Source organism: Globicephala melas, chromosome 19, assembly GCF_963455315.2.
Source record: "Globicephala melas chromosome 19, mGloMel1.2, whole genome shotgun sequence".
Classification (NCBI taxonomy): domain Eukaryota; kingdom Metazoa; phylum Chordata; class Mammalia; order Artiodactyla; family Delphinidae; genus Globicephala; species Globicephala melas.
In genome coordinates, this window is record NC_083332.1 from 52,175,520 (window position 1) to 52,200,024 (window position 24,505).

At 49.4% G+C, this 24,505-nt stretch overlaps 2 protein-coding genes across 5 annotated transcripts; both read left to right on the top strand.

The window, feature by feature from the left end:
- The first annotated feature begins 329 nt into the window (after positions 1 to 329).
- Positions 330 to 9,398, top strand: MON1B (MON1 homolog B, secretory trafficking associated). 4 transcript variants are annotated; one of them, XM_060289777.2, is made up of 6 exons: positions 330 to 635; positions 1,178 to 1,335; positions 3,208 to 3,528; positions 4,054 to 4,873; positions 5,240 to 5,387; positions 7,995 to 9,398. In XM_060289777.2, exons 2-6 carry the CDS (start codon positions 1,188 to 1,190, stop codon positions 8,202 to 8,204), a joined length of 1,647 nt encoding a protein of 548 aa, XP_060145760.1. In that variant the 5' UTR covers positions 330 to 635; positions 1,178 to 1,187; the 3' UTR covers positions 8,205 to 9,398. The 4 variants fall into 4 exon arrangements, with proteins under 4 accessions (XP_060145760.1, XP_060145758.1, XP_060145757.1 ...); XM_060289775.2 differs by having other exon boundaries at positions 626 to 765; XM_060289774.2 differs by lacking the exon at positions 330 to 635 and adding an exon at positions 823 to 961.
- Positions 9,399 to 9,424: 26 nt separating this feature from the next.
- SYCE1L (synaptonemal complex central element protein 1 like) lies at positions 9,425 to 22,861 on the top strand. The gene is made up of 11 exons (XM_060289779.2): positions 9,425 to 9,504; positions 14,699 to 14,761; positions 16,706 to 16,765; positions 16,957 to 17,031; positions 17,613 to 17,660; positions 17,931 to 17,985; positions 19,170 to 19,253; positions 19,501 to 19,564; positions 20,411 to 20,480; positions 20,567 to 20,654; positions 20,868 to 22,861. Exons 1-11 carry the CDS (start codon positions 9,444 to 9,446, stop codon positions 21,115 to 21,117), a joined length of 918 nt encoding a protein of 305 aa, XP_060145762.1. The 5' UTR covers positions 9,425 to 9,443; the 3' UTR covers positions 21,118 to 22,861.
- The last annotated feature ends 1,644 nt before the right edge of the window (positions 22,862 to 24,505 follow it).

The following is a 24,505-nucleotide window of genomic DNA, read 5'->3' on the forward strand; positions in this document are numbered from 1 at the left end:
GGTCTGGGCAGGCCCTGGTCAGCCTACACATTGCCTTTACAAACTCACCCCTCTGCGCCATGAGCATGTCCACGGCTCGCGCTTGCCTTTTTCCAGAGGCCGCTAAGCCCTTCGCCTGCCTGAATACCCAGACACCCACGAATACTTCCTACATCTGAGAGGCCCGCCTCTCGCCTTAGAATCTGAGTCCCATAGGCTGGCCAGCCTGCGCACGGCACTCCGATTGGAAGCGGTGACTGTCCGTCAATCATTTTCTCTCTGTCAGACTCCACTCCACCCTCACGCCCCTGCCTTTCCTGGTGGATAAAGGAGGGTGAAGTTGCCTCAATTCTGGCGAGCACGTCTATAGACCAGGCACGGGCATCTATCATGACCTAGGCTGCGAACCTCCTCCAGTGAAGAGAGGAATAGGCTCGAATCTTCGATTGGGTCCAGAGAGATGTCAGTCAAGGGATCGGCGGGTGCAATAGCAATCCGACGCACAGTATTGGTGGAGATACGAAGCCGACGGAAAGCGGCGGAACGGTCGGAGGGGACCGGCTTCGCTTGATTGGGCCATAAAGGAGGCAGTGCCGCCCTCCGTACTCCGGATTGGCTGAACGTGAGCCGCGCTCCCCTGACGCCGGCAACCTTGGGTACGAGAAGTGGCCCGGACTTGCCCCTGTTAGCCGCTGGTGCGGGTGCGGTGGGAACGAGGGCAGAAAGGGCTCTGGGTTCCGGGCCAGATCCGACGTAGATCCGGGAGTGGCGCGCGCCTTCTCTACGGTGAGGGAACACAAGTGGGTGGCGGGAGAGAGGGGTCCGGCCCAGCGAGCGAATGAAGGTCCGCAACCGGAAGTGTCTTCAGAGCCGCGTCGCACCCGGAAGTCTGGCAGGAGAGCGGCCACATCCGGAAGTGTGATGCTTCCGCGGCTGCGGGAAGTAATGGTACCTGGCCAATTGAGATACGGAGTTAAAACAGGTGTTTATGTATCTTTATTTCCAGAGGCTCGGTAGAGCCTCACTTTTCGGAAAGTGTTGGAGGTTGCAAGTATGTGGTCGTGTTTTTGAATGTCTCATCCTGTTGAAACGCGAGGGGAAACGAGCCCCAGGAGTGTGTACAAGGGGGCCAGGTTCAGTAACAGCTTTTAAGAAGTTTCTTTTGCTGCGGGTCACTCTCCATTCCCCTCCCCCACAGGGATGTGCAGATGGAGGCCGGAGGAGGCACTGCTGCCCCAGCCCCCGGGGACGCGGAGGACTTGGAGGAGATGCGGTTCCCCAGTGGGGAGGCTAGAGACGGTGGAGGGATTTGCAGGGACCTACCCGGTACTGGAGATGCGAGCGTGGAGAAAACAGGTATGCATTCCCTTCACTGGGGTCTTGGAAGGAATCCCTAGTGGGTGTTATTGTTGGGGGAGGTCCATGGGGGACCAGAGGGGAGCCTTTTGGGACTCGGGGAAGTAGGTTAAACCATAGCTTGGGTCAGTGGGAAGTCATTGTGTACTCAGGTTGTAGTTTAAATGATTGAGGAGTGAAAAAGAAATGAATGGGCGTCAATGGATGTTCACTGGGGAGTTGGTATGAATTTAGATAATGGAAGAATCAGAAAGGGATCCGTTGGGGTTAGAGAGGGGCACTAGGGATTGAGGATGTTAAGGTCAGTGAATGACCAAAAAAATATTAATACGGTCAAAGGGGGACTATTTAGAAGTCAGTCCCCCTTTGACCCCTTTGGGGTCTTTAAATCATTGAGGTGGGAAAGGGGATCAGTGGGGGCCAGTGGGCGCTCAGAGTATTTACATCATTGAGGAGTTGATGGGAGTTGTTGGAGGGAGTCTTTAAGGAACCAGATCTTAGTGGACGTTAATGATGATCATTGATGGGGAGACAGTGGACATCAGTGAAATTATCTGGGGAGTCAGAGGACCAGTAGGAAGATCTTTGAAGACTCTGGTGTACGTGTAAAGGTATAGAGTGGAGGATCAGCGGAAGTCATTGCGGAATGAGTGCTCATTGACCACTCTGGAATTAGTGGATGTTAATGGGGTCATTGGGAAGGATCAGTACACTTCACTGAAAATCAGTCAGTAATTGGGGGGGGAGGGCGTCTTTGAGAGCTTGTTGGCAAGTATTGGGAGTAGGTACTTGGGGACTGTCAATGAGAAAATGAGGGAATATGAGGTCATTGGGATTTTATGAGGAAAGTACTGATACATAGTTTGCCAGTGGATAACACTGGCTGTCACTGGGGATCAGTGGACATCAACTAAAATAAATGGGAGGGTAGTCAGTAGAGGGCAATGAAATTGTGGATTTCATTGGTGAATGTTAATGATGGTCATGGTGAAGGGCAACAGAGATCATTAAAGTCCTGTGTGTTAGTGGATGTTATGGTGGTTATTGTAGGGAGGGAAGTGGATATCAGTGAGAATAAAGGGAAGTCATATCAATGAGAATAAAAGTCAGGGGAGTCAGTGGAGGTCACTGGAAGTCTTGGATGTTAGTAGAGGTGGTTAACGGTGGTCATTCTTGGGAATGCAGTGGACATGGAGTAGATTAAATTGTGGGTCGGGGCAGTCATTGAAGGTCATTGAAGACCCAGGTATTAGTGACGTTAATGTGGGGTCATTGGAATGTTAGTGAACAGCAGTGGGAATGAATAGGGGGTGAGGGGAGTCCTAAAGATCCAGATGTTAGTGGATAATCGTGGCAGAATTTGGATTAGTGGTCATCACCAAGACTGGGAGAGTCAATGGGGTCATTAGGATCAGTGAGAATAAATAAGGGGTTAGGGTGGTGAGGGGCACATTCAAAGACATAGATGTTAATAGATATAATGGTAGCTATTGAGGGGTGAGTAGACACCAGGAAAATAAATGAGGGGTCCGAGACTAATGGGGGAATCATTGAAGATGAAGAGATTGATACTCATTCGGAGGCAGTGGAGTGCTTTGAAGACTTCGGAATGGCAGTCATTGAAAGGGGAATAATTAGTCTGTAGGGATATAAAGGGTTCAGTAATGACAGTGAGATGGGATTATTGGAGTTTTAGGGGGATCGTTGAAACCTAAGTGTTAGTGGATGTCATTGAGGGGCAGTGGAGACACCTGGAGGTCTGTGTCAGCAGCAGGGGGTCATTGCAGGGCTGGTAGGGATTTGGTTGGTCTGTGGGCACATGGGGTTAATGGGAGTCCACAGGCAGATGACTCACCAGGGGCTCCCTTTCAGGATCCGAGACCAAGGACCAGCCACCCGGCCTGCTGCTCCAGTCCGAGGCTCCATCATGCACCTATGGGCTCTGGGGTCCGGCAGCCTCTGAGAACAGTCCCGTGGGCGGCCCTGAGAGTGGCTCAGGGGGCCAGGGCGGGGACCCCAGTGACGAGGACTGGCGCAGCAAGCGGAAGCACGTGTTTGTGCTGAGTGAGGCTGGCAAGCCCATCTACTCGCGGTATGGTAGCGTGGAGGCATTGTCAACTACCATGGGTGTGATGACAGCTCTCGTGTCCTTTGTGCAGAGTGCAGGAGATGCCATTCGCGCCATCTATGCTGGTGAGCAAAGGGGCAGGAGGCAGAACAGGTGACGGTGACTGGGACTGTGGCTGTCTGTCCGGCAGTAGGTCTTTCTGTCTGGCTGGCTGCCTGGGGGACTATCCAGCTAGTTAGGAGTGAGTCAGTGTGTGTGGAGGCTGGCCAGGCGTCTGTCTGTCTGTTGGCCCTGCTGGGTTCTGAGTGATTAACTCACTGGGATCTAAGTAACTGGCTGGATATTTCCTTCTTGCCTAAGAGGGTGGGTTTGGGGGCTGTTTGGCTGAGTTGGTGCCTCTCTAGCTCTGTTAGTCCTTGCCACATCTTCCTCACTCCATGCTGTGTGCCTGATTCCCTGACCATCCCATCGTGTCCCTGCAAATGTCCAAACTCCCCCAGTTTGTCCTTACCTTAGTGCTGTGTCCCTAGAGTGACCGTGTGGGCTTGGACCAGGAGTGTATGCCTTCTGGGGAAGGGTGGAAGAGCCCCACCTGAGCCCGTCTTGTCACCACTGACGCATCTCTACCCCCTGCCCCTTCCCTCCCCCAGAGGACCACAAGCTGGTGTTCCTGCAGCAGGGCCCACTGCTGCTGGTGGCCGTGTCAAGGACGCCTCAGTCAGCAGCACAGCTGCGGGGGGAGCTTATGGCCGTGCACGCACAGATCGTGAGCACCCTGACGCGTGCCAGCGTGGCCCGCATCTTCGCGCGCAAGCAGAACTACGACCTCCGCCGCCTGCTGGCCGGCTCGGAGCGCACTCTAGACCGGCTTCTGGACAGTGTGGAGCGGGACCCGGGTGCCCTGCTGCTGGGCGCCGTGCGCTGCGTCCCTCTCGCTCGCCCGCTGCGGGATGCGCTGGGTGCGCTGCTCCGACGTTGCACGGCGCCTGGCCTGGCCCTCTCGGTGCTGGCGGTTGGCGGTCGCCTGGTGACAGCAGCCCAGGAGCGGACTGTGCTGGCCGAGTGCCGGCTGGACCCAGCCGACCTGCAGTTGCTGCTGGACTGGGTGGGGGCACCGGCCTTTGCGGCGGGCGAGGCCTGGGCGCCTGTGTGCCTGCCCCGCTTCAATCCCGATGGTTTCTTTTACGCCTACGTGGCCCGCCTGGACGCCTTGCCTGTCTGCCTGCTGCTGCTCGGCACCGACCCCGAGGCCTTCCACGACATGGCCACCTGCCGGCGCCTGGTCGAGGACGGCATGCACTCCCTTGGGGCCATGCGCACCCTCAGGGAAGCTGCCAGCTTCTCCAACACTCCATCAGCCGGTGCCTCGGCCTACAGTGTGCAGGCTGTGGAGGCCGCCGGCCTCTGGCACTTCCTCTATAAGCCGCTGGACATCCCCGACCATCACCGCCAGCTGCCCCAGTTTACCAGGTGGGCCCCTACCCTGCAGGCAAGTGGCCCGGTGGGAAGGCTTATCTAAGTGGAAGGTTCGGCAACTCATAGACATGAGTCTGGAGAGAGAGCCAGCCATGCTCTAGAGAGATGCAATAGAAGGGGCCTGCCCGATGCGGGAGGCTCAGCCAGCAGCCTCGAGAATTCCCCTGTTCTAATGGAGAGGAGGGCCCCAGGACTCAAGGAATCCCCGAGTTTGATGGGGAGCTTAGGCCCTGTGAAGCCTCCAGTCTAATGGGGGAGGCTCAGCTCCTAACTGAACTGAACTCCCTAGACTGAGGGGAGATAGGCCAGCCAAGAAAGCCCTAGACTGACCTTGTCCCCCGCCTCCGTCCATCACTGCAGCCCCGAGCTGGAGGCCCCATACAGCAGACAGGAGGAGCGACAGCGCCTGTCCGACCTGTACCACCGCCTGCACGCGCGCCTCCACAACACCTCCCGGCCCCTGCGCCTCATTTACCACGTGGCTGAGAAGGAGACGCTGCTGGCCTGGGTGAGTTGAGTGGGGGGCCCTGAAGGAGTTAACTGCCCCACTTCAAGCCTTCTTTCCCTCCCCTGTATCCCCTCCAGCTGTGACAGCCTCCTTCAAGTGCACCACGCCTTGGCCTGGGCTGCGGTTCTGCCTCCAGAAGTGTCCTGGCCACTCCGTGTGTCTGTGAAACCCAGCAGTTGCAGTGCCCAGAACCTTTAGTGCCATCATTCTATTGACCGTTCCCTCGGTCAACAGTAACCATCTGGTAAATACCAGAGAAACAACCAGTAGAGAGTCTGGTGGTTTTTTGGGTTTTTTTCTGGAAAAACAAATTTATTTTTAAAATTTTAAAATTACTGAAAACATTTTAAATGTTCTAAGTAGCAATAACTGTCTCTGTCAGACAATACAAGTGTGAAAATTACTAGCAGAAATATGAAAAGACGCATACTATTTCAGGTAAAATTGAAATACAAAGTTTTCTGAATTTCATTCAATAACGTGTTTCCAGATATTAGGATCTTCTGCCATCATGTGGAAATTTTTGAAATTACAGTTACACAAAAAATTCCTGTATCTGACTGGAGTATTCCAGTCAATACCAGAAGGAATAAATGAATCCAGTTGTAAACAAGGTAAATATTCTTAGAAGAATTTAGTGAAAATTACCATGCACAGTTGCTCCTCGTTTCTGTCTTCTTCCAGAGAGAAGATGGTGTTCACTGTAGCTTAAGGAAACTGCATGACAGACATTCAACTTCTTTTTGTTTCCAAGATTCTTAGCAGTTATGCCTAGGACTCTCCCAGTTCATGATCTTAAATTTCTTAAATACTCTTTAATTATCTCTTTCCATTCTTAGGCACTTAAAACACAAAAGTGCCAAATCTGAATTTGTTCTTCACATAAAACAGAAATTCAGTTTTCTTCTTTTTAGACACATGCATTGACACTTGTAGACAAGCCACCAGTCTACAGTAGAGTGTCTCCTGGTTAGCCACCAGTAGAGTGTCTTTGACTTTCAAGAGGCCCCGTTATCCACCATCACTGTGCTCGCCGATTTCCCATGAGCCCCGCCCACGTGTCTGCAGGTACCAGTTGAGCTTTGACGCCATGAGTTCCCAGCGCTCTTGAACACTACAGGCTTGGTCCCCTGCTGTGCCTTCCACCTGGGGTATCCTTCCCTGGGGTCTCTTCAGGGCTCCTGTCCTCACTTCCTATGGGTCTATTCAAGGTCAGCTTCAGGGAGTTTGGTCATGTGACCCCACGGGAAATGGCACTTTCCCCTAGATTCTGCTATTTAGTGCATATTTATTAAATCATTTATTTGCATGCCTGTTATGTATCAGGCACTGTTCTAGGCTGAGAATTTTATTTAATCAAAAAAAATTTCTTTATGTCTTTGCCCTTTGTAATTAGTAAATATCTTGTGGTGATTTTGTAATTAGTAAATATCTTGTGGTGATTATGTCAGTGTTCTCTTTTTCACCGTGTTTTCATCCCCTAATTTTAATATCCATTAATGATTTTTGCCTTTGACAGTTGTTTCTCCGGTATTTACCAGATGGTTACTTTTCTGACTCCATCATAACTTCATTTATTGGTTGAGATTCTACTGTATGGAAGAACTTTCCCTGCTCCTATTTCTTTGTTGACTTTTGAATTTTATATTATGGAATTTTCTTGAAATCATTGGGCTAAAGTCTTTTCCTTTCATTTATTTGTGTGCTCAGATTGTCTCTGAGTTAGGCAGCAGGAGCCATGATTTAGCCAGACTGGCCCCTGTATCCTTTTGACACGTCTGCGTGACCGCTTAAGCACTTCTTACTTTCTGGCACAAGATATTCCAAGCTCACTTTGTACTTTCTCTGTGCCAGTCCTGAAATTGGCCATCTGTCCAGTGAGCCCTTGTACCTTTCAGTGGAGGACGGTATTTCAAAAACAAGATCTGGTAGGCCCAGGATTTTAAATCGGGTGGTCAGGAAATGACATCCACGTAGGAGGGGAGGTCCCAGGTCGTGTGGGTATCTCCAGGAACAGTACACCTGGCAGAGGGAAAGGACTGTGCAAATGCCATGAGGTGAGGCTGAGCCTGGTTATGTTTGAGGAATAGCAAGGAGAGGCTAGAGTGGCTGGAACAGAGAGCGCGAGGGGGAGAGCAGAGAGAGGTGATGTGGAAAGGTGCTGGTGACCTGGTCAGGTTAAGCCTCTCAGGTTGGAATGAAGATTAAATTGCGTTAATCCTCCTATTTTGCCCAGGCTACAGATGATAAAAACAGGTGTGTGGAGCTTAGAACAGGACTTTGTATACAACCATTGCTCATTAAACATTAAGCATTGTTGTCACCATCCCCAGTGCACACATGAGTGAACTGAGGTCCAGAGAGTGTACATACACACAGAGCCAGCATCACCCAGCTGAAGCCACTAGATCTCGCTGATCCCTTGGCCCACTCATGATACGATAGCATCAGCTTACCCACTTTAGCCCAGTGACCAGGCAGCACCAAGGAGGAGCTGCTGCCAGGTGCACCTTCCAAATGGGACAGGTATGGGGCTAGGGTGGGGTGGACAGCACCGGGCATGGCCAGCTCCGGCCCAGCTGACCCTGTCTCCTCTCAAACCCCCAGGCGACCTCCAAATTTGAGCTGTACACCTGCCTCAGCCCCCTGGTGACCAAGGCAGGTGCCATCCTCGTAGTGACCAAACTTCTGCGTTGGGTGAAGAAAGAGGAGGATCGTCTGTTCATTCGTTACCCACCCAAGTACTCCACGCCCCCAGCAGCCCCAGCTGCCTCCGCGGACCAAGCTTCCCATAACGGCCTGTTTACTGGACCTTGAGAGGCGGAGCTCCCAGACTGTGCCGTGTGGGGAACCACCACCTTTGGCTTTTACTTCCTGTCTCCACCCTGGAAATGGGCCGGGGCGGGGGCGGGGGGGGGGGTTGCTGGTGGTGGTGTCTGTGGCTGGTCCCTGTCTCCCCGGGCAATGGAGCGAGATCTGGGGGGCTGCCCACACATGAGCCATGGGTGGCAGTGTGACTGCACACAGGTGAGCAGGCTGCTTCCCCAGCCCCCTTCTGCCCCCCCACCGCTGGGGAAATCCGTAGGACTCCCTCTTCCCCTCCCTCTGCCACACCTCCTTCACTTGGATGATGTTGCAGCCTCTATCAGGGACCGTCTCCTCCAGTCCTGGGCACCACACCCTCCGTCCTGCATCAGGGGTTTGCCTCCCCCACGGGATCTCAGCCCTGAGGGTCCAGGGCGGGCCAGGGTCTCCTTGGGTGGCCCACGGGGGTTCTGGAATTGGAATGCAGGACCAGCCTGTGCCCAGAAACGGCCTGAAGATATTTTAAAGAAAAAAACTGCATATAAAAAGCCTAAAACCGACCCCCATAAGGACATTGCTTTGTGCTTCATGTACGTCACCTTTACCCAGTCAAAAACGGCCCCCCTCAGTGCTGGCTGCTGCTAGTATTGAGAAGATGGCCTCCAGCGTCTACCTGTCTTTGTAACCCGCGGCAAAGCACCTGACTTCACATGGTGGCTGAGATCCAGAATTTTTACATAGATCCACTTACGTTCCACGGCTCATTCTACTTACTCGTGAAATGGAGATACCTAACGTCTCATAGGCTGTTAAGTGAGGATTCGTGAACGAAAAGGGACTCAACGCATGCGTACCACCACACAGCGTATGGACATTTGTCCCAGACTTGCACAACCTGCACAACACAAGAATCCTAGAGAGGGAGATGGCGAGACCTGCCTGTAATTTCCATGCGTGCATGCAGCACTCACTCGCCAACGACCAAGACCCTAGTTTTGCCCTTCTTTTCTCTAACCTGGAGTTGCAGGCCTCGTGGCGCACGCGTGCGGGCCAACTGTTGCTCGGGGGCTCTGGGCTGTCCCCTCCCGGGAGCTGAAAGCCCATTTCTTCTCACCCTGGTCCAGTGACGCACAGACACGCACTGGACGCGTGCGCTCTGCACAGCCTATCCCCACTCGCGTGATTTTTTTTTTTTTTTTAAGCCAATCATCGTCCCAAGCGCAGGCGCGCCAGTCGTGCGAGCGTTGGAAAATGGCGGGGAAGTTGGACCCTCCCGAGGTGGCGCCGCCGGTAGTCCTTGAAGAGGCTGAAGGTAGTGAGGGCAAGTGGGCGTCTGGTGGCCAGGGTAGAAGGAAGGGAGGCTTCGTGCCCTTACAATAATGAAACATTGATAGCAGTACTTAAAGAAGAAAAATTGTAAGCCTTTTATGAAAACAAAAGCTCTTCAACAAAGTGCAGATAAATAACATGTATATTCTCAGCAGGTCGATTAATTGCTGTCAACTTTATTGGCTATATTGCTTACGTATTTCAAAGTAAACAATAGACTAAATACTTAAGTATGCATCTCTTCAAACAAAAGAGGGGTGGATGGTCTCGCAGAACCCACTCAGCTGCTGCCATAGCTAAGAAAATTAACAGTAATTCCCCAATATAATCATTTCACACCCAGCCCATATCACACTTTGCATGGACTCTTAAATCTCAATTGTGAATGGCACTCCCACAGACGGCTTCTTTGGAGAAAATTCTCCAGGGCATTTTGTTGGTATTGGCACCACACACCCCAGTGAGAGGAAAGACAAAATTTTCCTAGAGGGAGTTGGAAATTTAGGTCTAGCCAAAAGAAGAAAATCTCCCAAGACAATGATCCCCTGTTAGCCACTAGCATTTTTTTTAATTATAGAAATTTTCAAAATGTACCAAAGCACAGGAGATAGCGTGATGAATGCCCTTGTACCCATCACTCTGTATCAAGTGTTTCGACTCTTGGCCCTCCTTTCATTTATCTCTGACCACCTTTCCTACACACTCTTTAAACCATCATATTAATGAGCACATTGGATTGCCTCTTTCCAGATACATCTGTGCAGATGACAGTAATTATGCACTTGTATATTGTCTATCTTAGGATGTGAGCTTCATGAGAACAGACCAATTATTGCCGTTTCCCCGGCACCTGAAACAATGCCTGCTTGGCATATAGTAGGTGCTCAGTAATCTTTTTACTGCATGAATAATGAACTAACTAACACTGAGAGCTCTTAGATTTTGGCCTCACATTGAGTGCAAGCTTTCAATAAGAAATAAGACATGCCAATAAATCTTCCTTATAAAGCACTTAGTATAGCTGCCACTGTGCTTTAAAAAAAAAAAAAAGACATCATCAAATTTTTTTAAAAAAGGAAGTTATGATCAACTTCGCCAGCAATGGAGAAAGTTGGAAAGCATATCAAGTTACCATTTCTAACCCATCAAAATTGGCTTTAGAAAAATATATCTGGTATTTTCATATCTTCACTCACCATGCTTGGTAATCTTAGAATACACAGATGTGTGGGCCAAGCAGGGTCATTGGAATGTTGTTGATGGAAGCAAAACACAGGAGCAATCACGAAATGACTAAATTTAGGTATATCCATGCATTATGGAATGCCTGTATAGTGGACATTTTTTCTTAAGAGGCAGGGAAAAAATTCCAATTTAATTTAATTAATTAAAATTAATTTTAAAAGGAGAAGATGGTGATTCATTAACAGAGAGTGAGCTTCGAAAGAGATCATATTCTTATGAGAGAAAAGCAAGTTGGGATTAAAAAAAAGAAAAAAAAAAAAAAGAGGCAGTTCAACTACAGCCCTACGTGTGCTGCTTAGAAAAATGTCTGAAGGCTGAAGGCCTAACTGGTGACTCTCAACAAGGGACTTAGATTTTGGGGGCTGTGTAGAGGTGGAAGCATTTTTGTAAGTTTTTAGAAAGGAAAATGTAAGTAGTGCTAAATAATATTAAAATATAAGAGAAAAAATGCTGAATGGCATCTGAGGATCATACATTAATATTGGTCAATATTAACATCTCTGTTTTGATGGTTATACTGCAGTTACCTGGTAGAGTCCCCTTATAAATAGGAAATATATACTGAAATATTAAGAAATAATGGGTCATGATGCCTGCAATTCATGTGCAGTAATGCTCACAAATGGGAAATCTGATACAAGGGCAAATAGCCCTGTGGCCTATTTCTACAACTTTTATGTATTCAATACATCTGAAATTATTTCAAAATAAAGTGTTTCAAAGGGGTTCATGCTCTATAGGCTGTTTTGTTTTGTCACATTGATTTTTTTTTTTTTTTTTTTTTTGGTACGCGGCCCTCTCGTTGTTGTGGCCTCTCCCGTTACGGAGCACAGGCTCCGGACACGCAGGCTCAGCGGCCATGGCTCACGGGCCCAGCTGCTCCGTGACATGTGGGATCTTCCTGGACCGGGGCATGAACCCGTGTCCCCTGCATCAGCAGGCAGACTCTTAACCACTGTGCCACCAGGGAAGCCCTGTCACATTGATTTTTTTTTAACTTTTGTCAACATGTTAGCTGGACTATTTGAAAGATTTACTGATCACCTATGATCTTACTGTGTGACTAGGACTAGTAATGCAGTGGAGAGGATCATATGGTCGTTCTATTTGTAGTTTTTTAAGGAACCTCCATACTGTTCTCTATAGTGACTGTACCAATTTACATTCCCATCAACAGTGCAAGAGGGTTCCCTTTTCTCCACACCCTCTCCAGCATTTATTGTTTGTAGATTTTTGGATGACGGTCATTCTGACTCGTGTGAGGTGATACGTCATTATAGTTTTGATCTGCATTTCTCTAATAGTGATGTTGAGCATCTCTTCATGTGCTTTTTGGCCATCTGTATGTCTTCTTTGGAGAAATGTCTATTTAGATCTTCTGCCCGTTTTTGATTGTGGTTTTTTTTTTTAATTGAGCTGCATGAGCTGTTTGTATATTTTGGAGATTAATCCCTTGTCAGTTGTTTCATTTACAAATATTTTCTCCCATTCTGAGGGCATATACCAGAGAAAACCATAATTCTAAAAGATACATGTGCCCCAATGTTCACTATTTGCAATAGCTAGGACATGGAAGCAACCTAAATGTCCATCAACAGCAGAATGGATAAAGAAGATGTGGTACATATATAAAATGAAATATTACTCAGCCATAAAAAAGGACAAAATAATGCCATTTGTAGCAACAGGGATGGACCTAGAGATTGTGATACTGAGTAAAGTAAGTCAGACACAGAAAGACAAATATTGTATGATGTTGCTTATATGTGGAATCTTAAAAAGGTACAAATGGGTACAAATTTACAAAACAGAGGTAGAGTCATGGATGTAGAAAACAAACTTATGGTTACCAGGGGGTAAGGGTGGGAGGAGGGATAAACTGGGAGATTGGGGTTGACATATACACACTACTATATATAAAATAGATAACTAATAAGAACCTGCTACATAGCACAGGAAACTCTATTCTATACTCTGTAATGGCCTATATGGGAAAAGAATCTTTAAAAAAAAAAAGAGTGGATATATGTATATGTATAACTGATTCACTTTGCTGTACACCTGAAACTAACACAACGTTGTAAATCAACTATACTGCAATAAAAAAATACATGCAGTGGAGAGGAAAAACACAGACGGAGCTTTCACAGAAATGGTTCAACAAGCCAGCTGTGAAAGACATATGGGGACAATCAGGGGAAACCACATATGTTGTGGGCATTTTATGATATAAATGATCCGATGATTAGTGACGATTGCTAATCTTGTCGGTGTGATTATAGGATTGGAGTCATCTAAGACAATGTCTTCTAGTAGTTGAGACTTTTTTTTTTTAGTTGAGACTCAATGAAGTATCTAGGGATGAAATGTCATGAAGTCTGGGGCTTGCTTGAAAATACTTTAGCACAAGAAAAACATAGCTGAAGCAAATATGTTTTTTTCGGCTGAAGCAAATATTAATGCTTGTCAGATCTGGACACTGAGTAAACTGGAGTTCATCATGGTATCCTCTCTACTTCCATGTGCCTTTGGAAATTTTCATAATATTAAAAACAAAACAAGTAATCACAAATATCTCCATTATTAAAGTAGATTTAATTTTTTTATTTCATTCCAAATATTAAGAATATTTAAAGAACATAAAAGTCTCCAGAGGAGACATAGCAACCAATGATACCAGAGAAAAGCAATGAGATTTATGCAAAATTAAATTAATACATACCAATTTGTAAAAGATCTCAGACAAGACAAAAAGATGTAAAGAAAATGAACATACCACCAAACATTTCAACAAAATTTAATAAGCTTAGGTCAAGAAGCCCTGATTGTTTTTTTCCCCCGAGGCTCGTGGGATCTTAGTTTCCTGATCAGGGATCAAACCCAGGTCCCGGCAGTGAGAGTGCTGAGTCCTAACCACTGGACCTCCAGGGAATTCCCAAGAACCCCTGATTTACAACATGAGTTTTAATGGCTGCAAAGAATTTTATCCTCTGAATGTACTGTAGTCAACTAAGGTAACTTTAAGCTGCTTCCGTCTTTTAAGATTATGAACAATGGAACAATCTTGCCCACCATCCTTAATTATTTCCTTAAAATATCTAGAGGTGGAATTTCTGATCCAGAGGAGTAAGTTTTTAATATTTACTACCAGAAAGTTTGAAATGAAATGCTGGTTTTGCCTATCCCATTGGCAAAAGTGACAAAGGTTGAAGTTTCCTTTTTTTTTTTTTTTGGTTGGGATTGAGGGGAGCAGAATCCTTCACAGGTGGTGTTATGTTCTTCCATCAGGAGGCTTATAATATCCAGTTGTCTTTCGTGGATGTTAGCAGCCATTAGTAAACCATTTCCTAGACCCATCAGTTCTTTAAGAATTTGCAAATTGTGGCCTATAATGATTTTAAAGAAATTCATATGAAATTGTTCTGTCCTACTGCATTGCTTACAACTTCATACTGATTTTGAACAGCAGTAGCAGCAAAAGGGCATCCCCTTCTAACACACCTGAATTTCATTAAAAGGATGTCTGTGGTGGTCTTGGACCTCTCAGGAAGAAACGGCCATTACGGGTCCTGATTCATCTAGCACACGCCATCAACCCTAGAGACACAAGACGGGGTTCTGGGAGCTCCTTGATGGTCCAGTGGTTAGGACTCCATGCTTTCACTGCCAAGGGCCTGGGTTCAATCCCTGGTCAAGGAACTAAAATTCCACAAACTGTGTGGTGCAGCCAAAAAAAAAAAAACAAGGACAGGGGTCCTGCAGGGACCCTGCTCTGGCTGGAGAGCTGCCCCTCAGCCTATCTTTGGTTCAGCCCAGGGGTGTCCTCAGAACCCAGTGAGGCTTTCTTCCTCCCTGCCCAGATTAGCTTGGACCTTTCCTCAGTCCCCTTTCACTGTCACTGGATGCTGCAATTCTGATTTTCATCTCCACAGGTCAGACCAAGTCTTCAAAGAAGACTGAAGAGTTGCTGGAAATGGTGAAGAAGCTGCAGAAAGGTCATGTGTCTCCTCGTGTCTGAGGCTTAGCCTGAGGTTTTGAGTCAGGAAGATGTGGTTCAAACCCACCCTCTCAACTCACAACCTTGGGAAATTATCCCGTTGCACTTTCTCCCTCTTATACAATTTAATTCTTTAAACCAAAAACACAACTTCAAAATTCAAGAAGTAGGGCTTCCCTGGTGGTGCAGTGGTTGAGAGTCCGCCTGCAGATGCAGAGGACATGGATTCATGCCCCAGTCCAGGAAGATCCCACATGCCGCGGAGCGGCTGGGCCCGTGAGCCATGGCCGCTGAGCCTGCGCATCCGGAGCCTGTGCGCCGCAACGGGAGAGGCCACAACAGTGAGAGACCTGCGTACCAAAAAAAAAAAAAAGAATTCGAGAAGTATAAAGGGATAGAAAACCCTACCCTCCAACACTCATATGCATGCACGCACATACACACATGCACACACACACACACACACACACACTCACACTCACACACACCCCAGCCATCCATTTCCCTGACACATAGGCCAGCAGCAACTATTTTTAAATTCTTAGATATTTTTCTAGACATTAAAAAAAATACATTCTTGGGTGTGTATTCTTTGCCCTCCTTTTTTATATACAAATGGCAATGCAAACAGCTTTGCACCTTGCTTTGCTTGTTGATGGGAGACTGGGAGCCAGCCAGCATCCAGTACCCACAACAGCGCTGGGGCAGAGTTCTGGCCGTGTTTGAGGTTGGATCCCCCCCAGTCCATCAGCAGCTTAAAATACTACAATCCACTGGTCTGTTCCAAATAAAGGGGAACCTCCCCTTCCCCAACTCTGTGGCCACATGCAAAAGTACATTGGAGCTGCTGCCTAGACTAAACTTAGGTAGAGGAATTGCGTGATTGAAAATGCAGTGACTCTGCCCGTCTCCAGTAAAACAAAGACCCCAGGGATTTGTATCATAATCAGCACCTCGGAGAGCACTCAGTCTCCTGGAAGCCACAGGAGATGAAGGTGGTGGCCTCTGGAAATCCAGAACTTGAACTTAACTCCAGAGTGTCTCATAGGCTGGTAGTGAGACCCAGCGAGGGTTGGGCAGATTTTTATCTCAACCCTGTGCTTCCAACCTTGAAGCCAGAGAGACACAAGGAGGACTTCCCCATACGGAGCACTGAAATTCGGAATGTGAGACGTTAGCGATGATGCCCTAAAGAGACAGTTGATCTCCCTGTCATTGGAGAACTTGATAGCTGTCATAATGAAAAGTGGCATTTTCCCCATATCTCATATGAGGTCAGCACCAGAGTCCAGGTGGACAGAAGCGACAACCCACCCCGCCAGCCTTTTCATGGGGGGGCGGGGGGTCTCCCTTGTCTCCCACCACATTCAGATCTCCATGTAGAAGCCTCTCCCACATCCCGGGAGGCCCTGGGCGATCTGCCAGTCCCACTTCCCCACTTGGCCTCCAGCTACTCTCCACCAGCTCACTAGAGCCACACGAGCCACAGAAGACCGCTTGGCCGTATATTTGGGGCATGCGCCTCACTCAGCCCCACTGCGGGGGCTTTGCACTCATCGTCCTCCTGTCTGGCATGTCCCCCACTCCACACTCCCCACCCCACAGAACTGCAGGGCTGTCTTCCTTCACATCATTTGGGGCCTCTCCACATCTCAAGAGGCACCATCTACCCTTTCATTCTTCAGCCCCTTGCTTCACTTTATTTCCCTTCCTGGCGTTTCCTGCCACCAGCATTGACATCATGAATCTTTGTTTAGTGTCCATCTCTCCCACCCAGAATGCAAGCCCTGCAAGGGGTTCTTACAGAGCCTGGGACACAGCGCACACTCAATAAATTCTGATCCATAGCAGCGGAGATACAGTGGCAACACCCGCCCCCTCCTTCTGCCTTAGACAGCCAGGCATCTGCCTTCTCTGGCTCAATCTTTCTTTCCTTCTGCAGAGGGAAGCCTGGAGCCACAGGTCGAAGACCTGATTAACCGGATTAATGAGCTTCAGCAAGGTAAGCTCCGGGATGTAAGACGGCCAGCTGCCCAAGAGGGACCTGGGCTTTGAAAGTCTCCACTTCTTCATCTATGACATCCAGGCCCCTCCGGGTTGTCTGAAGATGAGTGTGCAGTGTCATGGTCTGTGAGAGAATAGCAAGGCTAGTGGCTGCGCTCACACCATGTCTTCTTCCCTTTTTTGACCCAGCAAAGAAGAAATCCAGCGAGGAACTGGGAGAAGCCCAAGCTCTCTGGGAGGCCCTGCGTAGGGACCTGGACTCCTGTAAGTGGGACCAGAAGAGGGACCCAGAGATCTCATGACCAGTGCGGACGTTCCTGTGCACACCTCAGGGTCTTCGCAAGGGCTGTTCCGTCCACCTGAGAGGTTCTCATCCTACATAATCCACATTGCCTCGTGCTATCTCGAGTCACCTTTCAGCTGTCAGCTGAAACTTCACCCCAACAGGTCTACCTTGATGACCCCCTCTAAAAATAGAACACCACCTTCTCTCACTCCCCTGCTTGATTTATTTCTTCACAGCCTTTATTTCTAGTTGACATGGTGTACTTCTGTATTTCTCATCATCTCTACCCTCAGTATAAACCATAGACATCGTACACAAGGGAGCCCTGCAGCCCTTCACTCCTTCAGCACTTACAGGGAATGTGTGCCCCGAGCGGGAAAAGCTGGACCAGGATGGTCCCCAGCGGGAGATGGGTGCACGGTTGGTGAGGAGATACCTCTCCTCCTCTGAGGCTGTATCATATCTTCTTTGTGACCTTGGGCCTTCCTTTTGCATGAAGTTGCAGTCAGGGCCCAGGATGAGGCCCCCTGGAGACTCAAAGTGTCATTGTGTTTTCCAGTGAATGGAGAGAAAGTGCACCTGGAGGAGGTTTTGAGCAAAAAGCAAGGTATTTACCAGCTGCTTCGTCCTCATTATTCTACCGCATCACCCCACAAATGCCTGAAGTTCTCAGACAGCCAGAGGAATCCCCCTGACACCTGAGTCAGGGTGGCCCCCTCTCTGCTCAGATCTCTCCCTTGGCTGCCATCTGACTCGGAGTAAGCACTGAAGTCCCTCAGTGCCCTCCAATGCCCAGCATGATGCGAGGCCCCTTGCTTCTCCCCAGCCCTGAGTTCTCAAGAGCTCTCACAAAGCCCCTCGGTTCCTCCTCCCACAGAGGCACTGAGGACCCTCCAGCTGCACTGCCAAAGGAAGGAAAGTGAGGCTCAGAGGTAAGAGGTCCTGCCCAGCTCTTCCCCGCCTTTTTCCCCAGCCCGAAGGAGGAGTGGGCAAGAGCTAGGGAAAATAAATCTTGGACACACACTCCTCACTTTCCCTTTCTATAAAATCGAGTGGCTAGACAAGAGACACCCCTGCTCATCGTTAGTATTAAGTGGTGGTGTTAAAATGAACTCATTTAATCATTCATTGCTAGTTTCTTTATCAAATAAATTTCACCCATTAGTATTATTCTAAGTCTTCCCCTATTGGTTAGCCAGCTCTTCTGCCATCCATTCATTTGTTTATCTGTCTACTCATTTATGACCCCAGCCATCCATCTACCCACCCATCCACCCACTGTCCCACCCATCCATACATACATCTATCCAACTATCCAACTCTTCATCCAGACAGACAGCCATTATCTCTCCAGCCTTCCATCTAATCATCTTTCACCCATCCAATCATTCATTCATCTTCTCTCCACCTTTCCAATCATCCATTTAACCGTTCATGTCTTTCCCCAACCATCCATCCAGACAGCTATCCATCCTTCTGACAATCTTTCCTTTATTTCTCCATCCATCCATCACCCCTCCGCTCATCATTTCTCTAACCAGACATCATCTCTCCAGCCTACCATTCACCCATCCAGTTCACTGTCCATCCAGCCATCTATCCATCTATCTCTCCATCCTTTGAACCTTTACATTCTTGTGACCAGAAGTCTCAAATGCTGGCACATCATGATTTTAATAATGTGGTAAAACTTGATGATAGTTAGTTACAGTGTATATATGCTTAACCCCACCACACCTACCACTGTCTGATGAGCAGTTTATGTTCATTTATCAACTAATCCTCGCAATGACAGTCCCACCATTTTACATATGAGGAAACTGAGACCCAGAGAGGTTAAATAACTTGTCCACATCACAGTGGAATAGCAGATCCAGGCCTCAATCTAGGACTTTATAATTTATGAAACTAAACTACTGTACCCTTCACAAAGGTTTCTTGGGAAGGCATGGTTTGATGGGGGACAGAATGGACAGGGTGATAGTGTCAAGAGAGGTCTATAAAGGTTCACATTTGCTCAGAGGAAAGGAGAATGAGGACTCCCAGCCCCTCTCCTGCTGGAAGGAGTGGGGGCTCATTCAGAGAATATAACTGAGGGTTCTCTTGCCTTTCCCAGGAAGTACATGTTGGCGGAGCACATGGAACAAATTTCTATCCATAACTCTCAGATCACAGAGAGTCAAGGACAGAGGAAGCCGGGGTAACCCTGGGTCTAAGGCCTGGGGTGGCGCGGTGTGGGGAATGGGAGTGGGGCTTGCATGAGGGAGAGTTTGGTGGAAGTGGTGCTGTTGGAAGCAAGGCTTGGAGGAAAAAGCCCATAAAGGGGCTCCTAGCAAGGGACCACCAGGCAAAGATCTGAAGGCCTATGAATGAGAAACCCCCAGACTGGGCCAGGCTGGGTGTCAGTCCTAGCATGTGTTTTCTCATTCCTGGATGTCGGCCCCTAGGTTGCACGTGGAAGAACGTCTGGAGGATTTGACAGGCCAGCACAAGGACCCCTGGGAATTCCACGTGAGCCATTATCATTGCCTCAACCAAAGCCACTCCTCCCCTGGCTTCAGTGTCTCTGCTGATCAGCCCAGGGTCCGCCTACTGCTCAGGCCCAATGCCGAGGGGTAGTCCTTGACTCCTTTCTTCCTCTCACCGCCTCTACTCAGTCCTTCAGCTTCTACCTTAAACCCAACCACATCTCATAATCCCCCACTGCCACAGCCAGCGTCCATTGCCCAGAGTGTTGCAGCAGCCATTGCTGATCGTGCTTCCCTCCTGCTTGCCTACAGTGCTTATCCTGCAGTGGCAAATGGGAACTCCGAACCAGACAGACATGTTCAGGGCATTCCTTCGTTCAACCCATGTCTCTGGATGTGTCCAACAGCATTCCAAAGGGGCCAAGTCTTTGCTGTCCCCAAGTTGGTTAGGAGCAAGGAGATGCATACCCAGACTCTAAACAAGAAAATAAGTAGATAGATCATGTAACGCCAGTGGGGAAGTCCTGTCTGAGCAGGTGTCATCTGAACACAGACACGAAGGAAGTGAAGAAGCCATGCGGGTATCTGAGTGCCAATGTCCCGGGGAGGCTGAACTGTGCCTGGGGTATTTGAAGAAGAGCAAACAGTGAGGCTGGGGGATGAGACAGTGGGAAGAGATGAGGTTTAAGGTACACGGGGACATGGGGAGTGATTAAGGGGGAGAGCATCTATGCCAGCGCCCGGCCACAGCAGAAGCTGCACACTGAATTAACGGAGAGCTGAATGAATGAATGAACGCCCTAATTCAAGTAAGGACTTTCCGAGAGGCGCGAAGGAGGAGGGGCCAGGAGGACAGCTGGACGGACAGGGCTCCTCTCTCTCTTCACAGATGCTGAAGCAGCGACTGGCCTGGGAGATCCGTGCCCTGCAGAGCAGCAAGGAGCAGCTGCTCACTGAAGGTGGGACTCCTGCGCGGGGTGGGGTCGGAGCCGGGGCGGCAGGCGGGAGCTCCCGGCCCCGCCCGTGACGCCCCGCCCACCCGCAGAGAGGCAGGCGCGGGCAAAGCTGGAGACGGTGGAGCGGCGGCTGCGCTCGCCGCCCGAGGTCCAGAGTGCCCCGGCAGAGAAAGACGGGTAAGAGGGGAAAGGAGGAGGGGGGGCCCGAGGTCCGCCCCGCCAACACCTCCCCTTCTGCCCCTCCCAGAAGGGCGGGGCCTCCGCGGGCGGGGCTCTCCTCCCGCCGGGGCTTCTCTGCAGTCTTCAGGGTTCAGAGTGCCAGTCGCTTCCTCCCTGTGCCGCCTCCACACTCCCTCTCTCTTCCTCCTCTCCTCTGACCCTTCTCCTCAGGCTGAAGGCGGAGCTGGAGAAACTCGGGGGGCAGGTCCCCGCCCAGACTCAGACCACCCCAGAGGACCAGGCCGGAGAGGTAGAGAGCCCGGGATGGAGGCAAGACGGGCCGAGACACAGCGGGCGGGATCTGGGATCCGGAGCCCCTCTGAGAGGGGGGTGTGCGGGTGCAGGGCGTCCTCGGGGCGGTGGGGACAGGGAAAGGGCGGCGCGGGCCAGCGTGGGCGGGAGCCAGGGCCCCAAAGCCTGACTCTCAGCTCCCGCAGGCCGGCCCCCAGCTCCCCAGCGAGGGCGACCTGGCACCGCCGGCGGAGCTGGCCCTGACGCCCCCCTAGGCCAGTAGGACCCACCCGGCCCCACCTTCCTTCAAGTGCCGCCCGGAAATAAAGGCGACGTTTGCGGACCATCCTCCAACTCCCCGGCTGAGTCTGTGCCACAGGAGTCATTGGGAGTGGGGGTCGTGCCCTTCCTCTCTCCGGGAGAAGGGGGAGTGGTTCAGGAAGTCTGGGCGGGGCCTCGCCGGACTCTGCCCACCAGTCCCTTGGCCGGCTCAGGACGCGGGAGGTCTGTATACGCCCCCGACAGCTCAATGACTGGGTGGGTGTCAAGACCACTCCATCTCCACGGCCTCATCTCGGGTTCCTGAACCGTCTGTTTTACCAGTAAGGGCTAGAAGGGACGTGTTAAAAACCCGCTGCAGGTCCTGTCAGTCTCCTGTGGTTCAGAGTAAAATCCCAGCCTCCCAGAGTCCCTGCATTACCCACAGGCTCCCTCGGACCTGCCCGCCTACCTGGCCTCACCTCTCACACCCTCACACGTTTGCTTCAAGCCACACAGCTGATTTTCCACCCTTCTCCAAGCACCTTGTCATCTCAGGGCTTTTGCCCTGCTGTGTCGTCATCTGGGGTGCCCTTACCCCAGTCTCCTCGGAGTGCAGGACTGTTAAGGATGTCAGCAGCTCAGGAGGCTGGCCTGGGGGACCCAGTTCCAAAGGGCACCTTGCCACCTGCTAAGCACGTGTGGGTTAAACAAGCATTTGCTGAATGTCTGCTTGTGTACCAGGCACTATGGTAGGCCCCGGATTTTAAGTAGCAGTGTCAGGAAGGATGTCACTGAGGTGGTGGTGCCTGAGCAGGGAGGTGAGGGGGGCAGGCGAGGGAGTGAGCACCGTAGGTGTCTGGGCGAAGGGGCGCTGGGCAGAGGGGATGGCGCCCACAAGGGCTGTGGAGGGGACTGAGTTTGTCCAGTGCGAGGAGCGTCTGGAGGAGGCCAGTGTTGTGGAGCCGAGCGAGGTGACCAGGCACGGGGTCGAGTGCTGGCCCTGGAAGGGGGACGCCTTCGACACTCGGACATGCATTGTCCGAGGAGACACACATGCTGACAGAGCAAGACACTTTATTGGGGAGGGGCGCCTGGGTGCAGAGCAGCAGGGTAAGGGAACCGAGGAGGACCGCTCTGCCACGTGGCTTGCAGTCTCAGGTTTTATGGTGATGGGGTTAGTTTCCGGGTTGTCTCTGGCCAATCATTCTGACTCAGGGTCCTTCCTGGTCTCCTTTTGACCTTTCCCGAATTCTTCTGGGTGCTGGTAGCTTGTTAGTTCTGCATTCCTTACCAGGACCTCCTGTTGTAAGAGAACTCCTGCAGGTGGTACTCTTGGGCCTGGCCAGGGCAGGTGGTTTCAGTCAGTGATTCCCTTAACAATATGAGAGACTTCCTGGGGACCCATGGCCCTTGTCTGTCTAGTCTGTTCTTCTCAGAACAGGACCTGGCATATAGTAAACACTCAGTAAAATGTTAGCTATCACTAATTACTATGATGATTTATTATTATTCCCAATCCATCTGTGAAGGAAACTCAGATGCATGAATCACTTTGAACGGGGGCCTATAATCCATTAAGTATTTAATAAATCATTCATATCATTTATTCTTATTATTACTTTTATTATTATTCCCAGGCTACAGATGAGGAACACCAGGGTGTGTATTTCTCTTAGAACAGAGAGTTTCATGCAAAATATATTCAATAAATGCTACCTATCATTTATTATTCTCATTACTAGTCTTGTTATTCCCAGTCTAGAGATGAGGAAAATTGAGGCAGTGAAAGTATACAGTAAGCCCACGATAAATGTGGGGTCTCACCGTTGTTGCTATTATTATCCCAGGTCCACAGACAAGGCCCAGAAGGCTTTAATCCCTGTACCATGGCTCACACCAGGTCCACCTGACCCCCCAGGCCTGGGTCCTGATTCCCTGCCCCACTGACACTGCCTGCATGCCTTAGACCACCGTCCAGGGATCTTTAGGGAACTTAAATGTTCTCTATGTCACACAAATGGGGACAGCCTGGATACTCCATTGACATCACTTTCCTCCTAAGATTCAAATCCTGGCTTCCCTGCTCACTGAGTGACCCCAGACAAATTGTTTAATGTCTCCAAAACTCAGTTACCAAATTTGCAAAATGGTACCACCAACTGCACAGAACTTACTATAAACATGGCCAACTCCTCGCTCCTCCAAAACCTCCTCTGAGGGAACCTGAATCTCCTCCTCATGTGAATACAGTGTGATACACAAGGAGATGGCTGGTGCACGGGACTGCCCCTCCCAGACTGAACTCTCTGAACGTGGAGACTGACCCGACCCAGCTTGTGGAATACTCACATCTCAAAAGGCACTGGGAAAGAATGCAAGTTCTGCCACCAAGGGCTCTTGTTTCCTAAATTCAGAGGTTTTGCACATATCTGCAAGCCTTTCGAGATGAATGTTTGGGGCTTGGTAAAAACAATAGGTTTGCTTTGAACTGTTTCTAGAGCCACATGTCTGGTCTTGTAAAGACCAGATTTGTAAGACAAGGACATTTTTTAATTCCTCAAAAGATTGGGGCCCACCTGAATAATATGGAGGTTGACCCACTCACCCAGCTACATTATCCTCAATTTGCTTCTTTATATCAGGGAGAATATTTTCCACTAAGATGGAAATCGAAAGATTCCTATGTTCTAGATTTAGAGCTGTGTGTCTTTGGAATGTTTTAGTAAATCCTTCCACAAAGGCTTCAGAATGTTTCTCCCCCCTGTGGGTACATAGTTTTATTTTAGGTTAAAGGAGAAAGCCTAAAAAAAAAAGTTCTTATCAGGTTCTGAATATCAGTTTCCAACTTGGCCAACTTCAGACCATAGAGCTATTTTTAAAAAGAATCCTTTCAAAAAAAAAAAAAAAAAAAAGAATCCTTTCAAATATCTTGTCAGGCTTCAGCCGAGAAAAACAGTAAATATTCCTGGCAGTATTGAACAACCGCTTGGATGTGTAGGGATGGAAAATTTTCCGCCTTCTTCCCTTCTAAGTTCTTTGGTCTAATAATTAAATTGATACGAGAGATTAACAGGAGAAACAAACATTTACGGAGCGCTGTAAAGATAGGAAGGCTCAAAAGACAGCCAAGTAACGACATCCTATATAATACCTGAGCTAAGGAAAGTGCTAGGGGGTCTGATGATACCAAGAGGAGGAAGGTCATTCACAGGAAGGCAGAGCAGATGTTCAGAAAACAAAGATTGCCTGGTTAGGCACATAAGTTTCTTACGTGAAACTGAAACCACACACCTCAGATGTGACTCAAACCAGACCAA